Genomic DNA, 11854 nt, shown 5'->3' with positions numbered 1-11854 from the left:
CTAGAAAAATTAAACAAAATTCATTAATCAGTTCAAAACGTGGATATTGGTGTTGGTACAATATAACAAGAATGTCAGGAGATATTTTTACTTTTTAATGACGTCCTGCTTCTTCTGTTCATCGGATGTCGGAAGTCCTAGTTCCTTCTGTCTCTGATCGTACATCATCTTTTCCACGAGACCTCTTGTCTCTCCATCGAGGTCAGAGAGTTTACTAGGTTCGGGGTTCACTTTCTTCGTGCTAATTTCTGGCTCGCTCGTTATAACATGTGCCCACCATTGCATCTTATTCACCTGCAATCGGCAAATGTCAATTCTATCACCAGTTATGAGAAATATGGCTAATATTACAATTATTATAATATTAAATAATTAATCAATACGTATATAATTATATTACCATTTATTAAAAAGATCCTAATTTCAATGTCTTAAAAATTGTTAACACATTAAAAATAAAAAAAAATTTTTTTATATTAGCATAAAATCACTCTGTGATCTTTTTTGTGTGTATTTCAATTCGGTGTGTATTCAAATTCATAAAAGAATTTGAAAATCCATACATAGAATTTTTGAAAAATATTTTTCAATAAGAAAATATCGATGTGCTTTAGATTCACATTAATAGTATATCATTTTTATTTATTGTCAATATAGTTTAAAATGCTATTTTAAGAAACGATTATAAACCTCTACTTAGGAAGTAATAAAATAAAAAAAAAAATAATAATTCTTAATATATTATTATAAAATTAATATTCAACTTAAACACAGATTAATTTCAACAAATGATTTAAAGACAGTAATATTTTTTTCCTAAAAAATATAACTTAATATTTAGTACTTTAGTAAAATTAATAATTATTATATATAAATTAATAATTAATTTAATTTGGATTATTGAAGTGTTTAATCAGTTTTTTTTATAATCTACTTCTGGTTAATTTTCGGTCAACAGCATGCCGATTGCAAATCCGAAAATTCGTAAATCAAGGTAGTCGTAAGCAGAAGAATACTTGCATTATTATAATATTTGTGACAAATTAATTATAATATACCGTTAATGAGATAATATTGGGAACAAAAAATAAGATAAGCAGAATCACGAAATATCTATATGATAATCAGACACGAAAAAGTTAATTGGATAAGTGCCTAATTAAACGCCGTATTTCGTATATCGAAGGACATGTCGGTTTGCCTGATTCATTAACGATCGGTCACGCAATGTTAAATCCCTATCTGCGACTGTATGGTGTTAGAACTGTCAGAATTATCGTTCCGGCAAGGCCGAAGATCGGCGAGGTCGCGAAAAAGCGCGTTTACGCGGGCGCCTCTGTTACGTGCTCACCACTCACCTTTTCCAGATTAATTAGCAATAGTTTTCCGTCCTCAATTACCCAAGTAGATTCCTCGAGTTTGACCTCGTGCGGAAAGTCCCCAACGAGAATTGGCGGATGGCCTTTCAATCCGCAGCTCAGGTGTTTCTTTGCGATCGACACGACCACGTCTCTGGGTCTCACCGAAAAACTTACCTTTAGCGGCACTCTAATCTGTAAATGTAAAGAGCGCAACTTTTGCATTTGTATGTTCTCTCAAGCGCGTATTACTCACATGTGGCGCCTACGACATTCGTATGAAAAGAAACTTTGTCGGAAACTCATTTGTGATATAAAAACAATAAGAAGACAAGTGCTTTATTTAACAAAAAATAATATGTTCCTAAACTGATGGAAAAATTACTAAATTTTAATAAATATTTATTCGAATTGTACTAATAAAATATTTACTAAATATTTGTATAAATAGATATTTATTTAATACAAGAACCATTAATTTAATTTAAGTATCACTTATTCTTATAAAGTAAATATTTACGTATCACAAATATTGTATAAGTACTATTTGAATAAATATTTAGAATTTAGAAATTTGTTCTCTCAGTGTATATAAATACTTTTTCTATTATTATAATTCATTCCCCTTCTTCACTCAATATAATGTGAATTAGTTGTGATTTATTCTGAAGCCTGGATTTTACAAAACTCTGTAGACTCCCATGGATAGTTGATACGCCCAAGTGAAGAGAGAATGGATACGGAGAACGATGGAGGGAGGGTGAGAATTGTTTCCAGTGTTCTGCACGGACGCGTTTTTTGTCCTTCTACGATTACGATCTCGTTACTGATCATTGTGATCCGAATCTGTGACCTCGAGCTCGAATTTCGGAAACGAAAAATCGCAATGACCTCAGAAGGAAACCTTGAACATTTGGAAGATTCGTGGGGGCACACTCACAGATCTTTCGAGCACGAACTGTAAGATGAAAGGTGCATTGTAACGATCCACGAAGCGAAATGGCAAAGGTTTGGCATTCCTGGGATACACCTGATTAACCACGAAGAGTACTCGCTTTAATTGATCGCAGGCGTATGCGGATCAGATCTTGGCTTTGGGTCATTGCCAGTTCAAAAGGGTCAAGAGTATAGACAGATCACGAACGTGAATGTTCGCTTTATGTGAAAGCGTCCGAATCTGGGATGGTGGTCGCTGTTCTATCGAGTCATTCATTTGCGCGACCACCTGAGTCACTGTCAAGCTAGCGAAAATCATAATAATCAGTAATGATATTCATTAAAACTCAGACTGCGTGACACGCCAACGTAATATTCCAACTATTACAAATATGTTACGATCTTGAATTTCTCATTTAATTAGCTTATCGCAGCTAGTATCGCGCATCTGATTGAACCTTCGTCCTGATGTAAATTATAATGTGAATAGTAAAATTCATTAATACATATTCATGTACCGTCACGACAGAGTGGTTTCCACGCGTCCGACGTCTTCTCTGTATTTCAATTTCAATTTGTGGCAGGTAAACAATTCAAGATGCTTAAGTTTATTAAGCATGCAAATCCTGCTGTATTATCTTGAACCTTCTCTCAAAATTTATCGATTCGTGTAACTCAGGTAACAAGGTAAGGTCTCACGCGTTTACGTAATTTTCGCGATGCACAGCTCGCAGCTTCGCGTAACTCGCGGCTGTGTACACTGAAAAAAAAGACTGGTAATAACTACCAAATGTATAGTGAAATAGTAGCAATTAAATATTTGGCTAATGTAACCAAAAATAATTTTACTTTTCTAAATATTCAGTAACTTACATCAGATTTGATAATACTTACTAAACACTTAGAAACACAAAATTATTTTTGGTTATATTGGCAAAATATTTAATTGATATTATTTCACTATACATTTGGTAGTTATAACTAGACTTTTTTTTCAGTAGCCGCCGATCACTCGCTACGCTACACGATCTTTTGAATTCTGTAATTAACGTTTGGGCTACCGATTGAAATTATTTCGCGTACCTTTATGATCCTTTACGATACATCGATTTCCAATAAGAAGGAACATATCGCGGCTCATATCGCATAGCGATTATCCGACTCATCTCGCAGTAGCTCGTTCTTGGATTTCCAGAATGACGACAACAACGCGCAGCGGCGGAGCTGGGTGCACCGGTGCGTGGAAACGGATCATGGCTACCGACTTTGCGCCCGACGTTAACAAAATGGAATATCATTATAAAAGCGGCACCGCGAGAGAAGGCGAGGAAGAAGACGGCCGTAAGGCAGCTCGCTTTTGCCGAGGCCTACCCTAAGTAGACTGTGACGTGTGCGCTTTAACAATCTTCGAGACATTCGTGGAATCCCCACTGGAAAGTTAATTCACGCGTTATAATTAAGAACTCATGTTACTACGATATTTCCCTTTCGCAATCGCGATGATTCTGCGTTTTTCTTCTTTCTAAGCCTTGTTACTTGGCAATGTTTTCTCAAATAATAATCGTAAAGCAATATTGTTTTCTTATCTCTATCCCAATACCCTTGCTACGACTGAATTTTGTTCAATGCCAAACGATATATGTCATATAAACGTAGTTAGCTTTTTATACTTAAAAAACTAGGGTGCAAAGATCAGCTGTTTCCATATGTATTATGATTGGCAATCACAGCTGTATTGACACAGCTTGTTCTCAGAACTTTTTACCGAGTAAGGAATTGATCATCTCCGATTGTACGTAATAAAGATTAAAAGCATGCTGCGTTCAAATAAGATAGCTTTAAATAATCTTAGCACATAGATCCTCGATTTCTTCCGCATTTGCTCTTCTAACAATTTTTGTTTTTCCGGACGCCTATGAGAGATTGCATTAACGGGTATTCTATTCTAAAGCGCGAAAAACTGGCCTAAGAACTAGAATTATTGCGATATCTAATCTTAAAAATCTTGCTTTTTTAACCACGTCATTTTAATTTACAATATTTTTTATTTATCCTAATTTATGCGATAAATATACATGTATTTACATATGTAAAAGTTGAAGTCGACAGCTTCAATCGATAGTTTTTGAGAAATCGTGTCGATCAACTTGAAAAATATGTTTGTAAATATACAGAACATAAAAACTAATAAATATTTATTCATATTGTAAATATTGACTAAATATGTACAAGCAAACGTGCAAAAGTGAGAAAAATATGTACAACACAGTTTTTCTTTAAAAAAAAACAAAATTCCCGAAAATAGGTAAACGTTTTAAATTAGCATATTCCTTTAGAAGATATAAATTCTTAAAATATAAAAAATACTGCTAGTTCACTATTTAATTGCTATCCTGACTTTAACTTGGACTTTAACTTGCACTTGCATAAAACAGACCTGTTGTACTGATGCCGTTTCGTAACTGCGAAACTTACGCTCGTTCTTATCATCGCGTAGCCGTATCGCGCAAGATGTTTTTAGGCTTTAAAAATGGCATAAAAATTACACATTATACGAGTTCACGTTCGGGACCTCGGCATTCGATTTGTTGTCACGAACGGGCGAACGGTGATTTCGAAGGCTATTACGGCCGCGCGTCGCCTCATTCGTGGATAACCGATTTATTTGGCGCTTCGTCGAAATCCTTGATACTAAAGAATCGGAAACGTTTTACTCGCGTTTACGCAATCAAATAGTTTGCGCGTTACTCATGGTGTCGAATAACGCGCCTTTTTTTCGCGAGGTTTTGTGACCAGATCGAAATTTGCGATCGCGGATTCGATGTTACACGACTAAGAAGACTTCCATTTATGAAATTCCTGGTAATACATCGGCGACAAAACAATATTAATCGCAATCGGCAGACAACTATAGAAGCTCAACTAACGAATACGATATCTCCTCAAGACGCCAAGGACGATGCGAGACGCAAAAATACGCGGGAACAAGGTTGACTTACTACTTTAATAAATACAAAAAAAAAAACTAGTTTGGTAAAACGTTAGGCAAGCGTTGCAGCCACTCGTCAGGACGAAGATCAAGTGTACTTGTCCGTTTTTATATTATTTTAGCTGGTTATATTTTGTCTTTAATTAAGAAGCAGACTCTTCGTTTTCTTCTTTCGCTGTCACTGTAGTTTCTACCATAATGTGCGTAACGTACGAAATGTGAAAAACGCGTTAAAATAAAATTAAAAAAAAAAACCTGAAAATTCGTATCATTATTTTGAAAAAAGACTATATTTTTGCTGATCAGTTGGATTTAATATATTATTTTATAGCTATCGCATCTCTCTTCTAACGCATATTGTAAAGGCACATTACAAAGTGTAGATAGACTTGATAGCATTTCATATATACGAAAAACTCGGGAAGGATATTAAAGCACAATAAATTATTTCGAATAAAGAAAAATTTTGCGAAACAGTAGTGGAATATCAAAGAAAAGATGACGTGAATAATCTGACCATTTGTATTGACGGATTCCATTTATACCTATTAGCGTGAATAAAGATTGATTCATAAATGCTCATATGCATTCTAGAGTCAAATGAACGAGTGAAGTAAAGTAATAATGTGTATGCAGTAATTGATTCTGCATGAAACTTCAACGTCGATATTAAATATTCATAGTGACGATAACGGACGGATGAAGAAGAAACTTCTGACGAAGGTAGTACGATTGAAAGCCGAAGACAAATTAAGGATGGGAACGTCATTCAATGATAAATCAATCTGCGTGACTTTACGTAGCATTCGAATTACCATCGAACCATAAAATTCTATTCCAGCATGTTAATCGCATTAAAATTGGAAATATTCGTAAAAACTTTCCAGATATTTGCTCTCGGTTCACACAAAATTTTTTTATCGTGTTCCGCAAAAGTAATCGTGTATCGACCGCGGTTAATGCAAGATGCTTCTCACGTCGTTATTAACGCTACAAAATCTGTTATTTAAATTAGCAATTATCCATACGAGTGCCGTCTCGCGCTTTTCATAATCAGTTGCAGTCCGTTACGGCAGAGGATATAATTATCCCGTGACAGGCGGTTCATTTAATGCGCGTTTTTGCAAAATCAAACACTGTTATCGCTAATCGGTCTTTTAACGATGAAACATAAAGCGACGGTACAGATAAAAATATAATTTATGACTTCCGATAGATACTATAAATAAATAAATATATATATATATTCAAACGGTAGCTAAACTATTGTACATTAGCACTCTACCATATAATAAATAATTGTCATTAAGTAGTTAATACACGTTTGCAAAAAAGAATAGTGCAACATTTTATCGTAGAAGCAGCACTAAAAAAACACATTTGTAATTGCTTAGAAAAAATAGAAAACAAAAAGAGTTGCAAATATTCTTACGATGGTGTAATTGCGTGAAATATTAATGTTATATACACATTTTTATATATAATGAAGAGATATTGCGTATACGATATATTTTGCCATTATTCAACATTATGTCAGTAGTTTAATATTCACGATTACGATAAAACGAAGCCAAGGAGTAGCGCGATCGAAAGGATGCGAGAAGATCGATGAGCTTCTCTCAGTGAGCGCGCTCAGGTGCGCAAGTGTACAGGTGCATCGCGTACGTCTGCGAAAGCACGTGCATGCGCATCGTTCCGTGCGCGAGAAGAAACGGAGCCGAATGGAGGAGAGATGTGCAGATCGCGAGAGGAGGCAAAAAGGCGATGCGAGGCACAGATAAATCGGCGCCTGCGAACGTGCATCCGGCTCGGAGGAGAGGATTAGGATTCTCAACGCTGATTTTGTGCAATTCGCCAACGATCAGCGGGCCCAGGGGCGGGGAAAGAGACGAGACAGGGTGCGCAACATGCACGTTTACACGCGCGAAAACACGACGGGTAATTTATACGTATGAAAAGATGTTGCAAAAGACACGCCGCTCGCCGAGATTAAAACGGAGAAGTTGCCGTCGCGATAATAAGCGCCGACAATGGATGCGCTTCCCGAAGCAAGAGTGCACATCGCGTCAGGGGCGTTAAGGTAAAAATTGTTACAGCCGGTAGACACGGAATTCAGGTCGCGGTGAGGAGTAAACCGGAGAGGCGGGAGGCCGTAGGTAAATATTTCTTCACACCACAATCTGGAATCGGGGCTAATGTAGGTCGAGCGTTACTTTACTTCAATCATTAATATATTTACCTTCATAAGCGAGCGGATGTAACGCGCAATTTATATCCCGGCGAAATCGTGAAGAATAAGGCATCGCCAAGGGTATCCGTTCAAGATTAGATATTAGATAGATCCGGATAATATTAAGTAAGAATCGTCCTGCAGATTTATGTGTGCGTATGTGCATATAATCGTAGGATGCATTACTATAGTTTATTGCCGGAGAGAGAGAAATATTGCTGATAGTGCATTTATCTCCACTTTATTTGATTAATTTAAAATCTCGATTCCCGTAAATCACACTGGAAATATTCCGTGACGCATGAAAAAGATTTATCGAAAAAAAAAACTGAATTAATTTTAGAGATGTGCGCTTTCTCGCTACATGCAAATATCAGGCTCAAAATATTATTAAACGGTCCGAGAGGTGCGCGCTGACATCTCTCATCGTTTTCTACACGATAATCGCTGATCGACGAGGCTCTCGCGAGGTAGGCTTCTTTCAATATAAATCGTTCGGGGCTACGTCGCGACATCCAGGCGCGATACAACGTCGACGGGGAGAGGCAGGTGCGGCCCCGCTACCAGCGATGGTACCCAACGTGTCGCCCTCGGTCTTCTCGGCGAAATCGTGATCCAGCGGCAACGGCGGTGTGCGCGCCCGCCGATCAGAATTCCAGGGGGCCGGGTGAGACCGGTTCCTCCCGAAAAATTGGCGCCGAGCTGACCGTTTCGGGTCAAAGAACGGCCTTGCCTCTCGTCCGTCTCTCACTCTCCCGCGGCCTCCTCTCTACCTTCCCATCGCCTCTCCCGCCGTCGTGACTGCTCCTCGCGCTTTTGGCGTCCTCGCGATCCCCCTCCTCACCTTGATTCGCCGATGTCAGTGGCGTAAACAGTGATCTTATGTCAGAGAGGGAAAAAAAAATAAAAATAAAACGGTGATGATGAAGAAGTAAACAATATTGCGTTGTATTAATATTGTCTCGCTTGAAGATGGCACTCCGCGAGCCTCGCAAGTGTTTTCTATTCAAGTTGAAAAATTAACGATGATCGTTTATCTCTAAATTAGGAAAGTTTATGATGGCATCTTCACAGTCACATGCGCTTATTTCCTTAAATGGAAAGACTCAAACGATTTTTACCAATTACGAATTTTACCAAATTCTCCGGACTGTATTGATGTGTGATGAGCTATATGCTAAATTCTGAGCTGAGATTAGACATTAGCATAGGTCATCGTGTTTAAAACGGGCGATTGAATGTCATTAAATCATCGGCTTTATCCTTGATTTATCCGTGCTATCTGCACGAAGTGCGGACAGACGAGCGTTAACTTTCGTCAGACGCGGCCTCTTCTTGATTTCACGAACAAAATTGTTGACGCGAACAGAAATTCGTGAGTTACGACAGATCAGTTGTATTATTGAGCAGATAATGCTTTATACGTGATCGCGAAAGGCAACAAAAGCGAGCTACAGCACGGTAAATAAGCACTCTGCCCAGTGCAGCGCGCAAAGGAACCCAGGCAATAATAAGGCCGTGCTCTCTATCCTCCGGTATACGAGAAAGCGCAAATGTTGCAACCCCACATAATTTTGCGCGAACATACCTGGCCCATAGATAGTCGCTGACTTATTACCAATTTGTTCGCTTTAGATGCGCGATGACTTTATCCAGTATCAATTACGCGCGCGCCTTAGTCGTAAGTCACTTAAGCCTTACTTACCGCCTTGAGGCAGTAATCACGCACGAATAGCAGATGTTCCCGTCAAAAACTTTTTATCAATATTTGTACGAGAAATTTGCCTTACGAAACTTGCTCCTGTTCATTATAGTTACGCGCTACGAAGATTTCAAGTGCCACCACGTGAAGAAATAGACAAGAACAGGACGGAACAAGTATTATCTTCAGTGCTCATAAATATTGCGCAACAGAAACGCACGTGGATAACGCAATATAACGTTAATGCGCGAGGTCGAGTCGATTGGCGTACGCTAAGATTTTCACGAGGCAGATAAAGTTTTTCGTCGTCGAGCGATAAATATCGGCGCACGAGTGATCCGCGGATGTAAGCGAATATATATACGCGCATGTGGAAAGTTGCATCGCGCGCCGCGCTAGATGGACGGTAATAACAATCGCTCTACTTTCGCGGATTTTGCGGCGAACGCGCGTTTTGCAAATTGCGCCCTGGTGTAATGGTCCTTTTCGTTCGGAGGAGGTGTGCGCGTGCGGCCCGGGCGCCCGCCGCGAGCGCGCGGCAGATCGTCGTCGTTGCGCGCTGCCGCTGCCGACGCGCATACGCGCCGCTTACGCAATTACCGGAGAAAAGGAGATCGAGAGAAGGGGGTACGCGCGCGGGGGAAAGACTGGTGCGCGCCGCGACCGCCAAAAGTGAAATCGAGAGATGGAAGAGGACCAGGCGGAGATAGGGCGCTTCGAGATGCTAAGTCGAAAAGGGAAGTGAAACGAGTACGCAGCCTCCCTTGACGTGATCGTATTTCTCGCGTTACTTGGGCAATCGTCGCGAAGCATCGATCTCGCGGTGCTGCTCGGTGAAAATCTCGGTGATCTAGAGAGATATACATAGGCGCTATAATATTATACGAGAAATAAATAATATATTATCTACTTCGACATTTTACATTACCGGGAATATTATAACTTTTCATTGTAATAATTATAAAATTTATGAATATTTTATGCATGGTAATTCACATTAATTTTTGAACAAAAAATAATTAATATTCGTAGAACATTTGCGTAATACATGAGTATTAAAATAATATACTACGTATATTATATAAAGCAAACATATGATATTAATGCAATATTCCTATAATATTAAAAAAATAGATTTTCGGAATATTATTTTCATACTATTTTAAATTTTAATAATAATATCCTAGGGATATTGCAGCGCTTATAGGGATGCTATCGGTCTTTACATTTCTGCTTACATAATTTGTAACGAAAGCTATAATTTAACAGTCTCGGTATACGCTTGCAAATTGCATTTCATGCAATTAAGTTGTTAATTTTTAATTATAATAAACTAAACGTATATTAGTGTTAAAATAATTAATTCTAAATTATTTCTAAATTAATTTAAAAATTATTTTAAAACTAATGTACATGTAGCTTATTAACAACTTAATTGCACGAGATGCGTTCGCAAGTATACACCGAGTCCGTTAAATTAAATTTTAAAATATTTAATAAACAGATTTAATAAATATCATTTAAATCCTGATGACTTATAAACTTATAGAGGTATAGCTCTATTTCGTCACATTTGTGATGTATTATGAGAGGGTAGAGGCGAGTACGTGCCGCGATACGTAGAGAAATACCACGGTAGCATGAATAGAAACGAGCCCGCGGGAGTGGGTTATCGGCGCTTAAAATCGTGAGGAATGCCTTTTCCGGTGTCTTGTTAAAAGACCACCCGCGTGCACAGCCTGCCATAAACTACGCGAGAAAAAAACTACGCGAGCGATCGCAACCCTGTTAACTATGCTTGCGCAAGCTACACCGTCGATGACCATTGTTCTCAAAGCGAACCTCGTTGACTTCTTATGAGAATTACGAGAATTTTTTTCGATTTTGTCCAGTTGCGCTTATCCGGCTTCGTTGATCTGAAAGCGAGCGAGTATGAAAAGATACGGCTATAGAAGATTTAGCAGATGAAAATTATAGATTATTATCAGCCGCCGACGTTTCCGGTTATTTTCCAAGGTACATTACCTAACCGCATTATGATACGGAAGCATTTGGCAACCGTTTTCTTAACGATTCCTGCTTTATCAAGCAAGAATCGGTGTTAATTAAATTCTTAACAGATGTATAAAAGATTTATTACATGTCATGGCATATGTTTCTCCGTAAAAGATTTAACGTACAAAGTTAAATAAACTATATTTTGTTACTTCAAATTCTTAAATACGACAAAAATGTATAAGTTTCGTAAAAAAAAAAAACGAGTCGTGTGATTGCTGTCAAGGCTACAAGCATTCTGAATACTACGTTTTTTTTTAAGTTTCGTGATAAACCGTTAGGATTGAGGATAAGCCAATTTCATAGTCCTGCGACTTTGACCTTTGATCAGCAACGCAGGTATCTCTCTGCGGGAATTACGTTTAAAAACTCAAATATCTTCCGCTTTAGATCATTTGGGAATTTTACCGGGACGATAATTTATTGCAATGTGCTGATTAGGATTATGATAAATAATGATATATATACGGATGTAATGTAGCGGCTACATATTATTTATCATTCTTCGGCTCCTTTAATACCGTAAATATTTTTCCCTTCCTGTACATGTCCTTTCTGTACATAAGTAAATAAATTTAAAACTC

At 38.0% G+C, this 11854-nt stretch overlaps 1 protein-coding gene across 1 annotated transcript in view; it reads right to left on the bottom strand.

Moving 5' to 3' along the window:
- Positions 1-11854, bottom strand: part of LOC105196715 (nuclear migration protein nudC) — an 88104-nt gene that overhangs the window by 1477 nt on the left and 74773 nt on the right. The window contains exons 5-6 of the mRNA XM_011162792.3: positions 1359-1553; positions 92-294 (exon numbers count right to left, since the gene is read on the bottom strand). Coding sequence (XP_011161094.1) covers positions 92-294; positions 1359-1553 — 398 coding nt within the window. The remainder of the gene's footprint in view (positions 1-91; positions 295-1358; positions 1554-11854) is intronic.

This window comes from Solenopsis invicta, chromosome 8, assembly GCF_016802725.1.
Source record: "Solenopsis invicta isolate M01_SB chromosome 8, UNIL_Sinv_3.0, whole genome shotgun sequence".
Classification (NCBI taxonomy): domain Eukaryota; kingdom Metazoa; phylum Arthropoda; class Insecta; order Hymenoptera; family Formicidae; genus Solenopsis; species Solenopsis invicta.
This window is presented reverse-complemented; position numbering and strand designations above follow the sequence as displayed.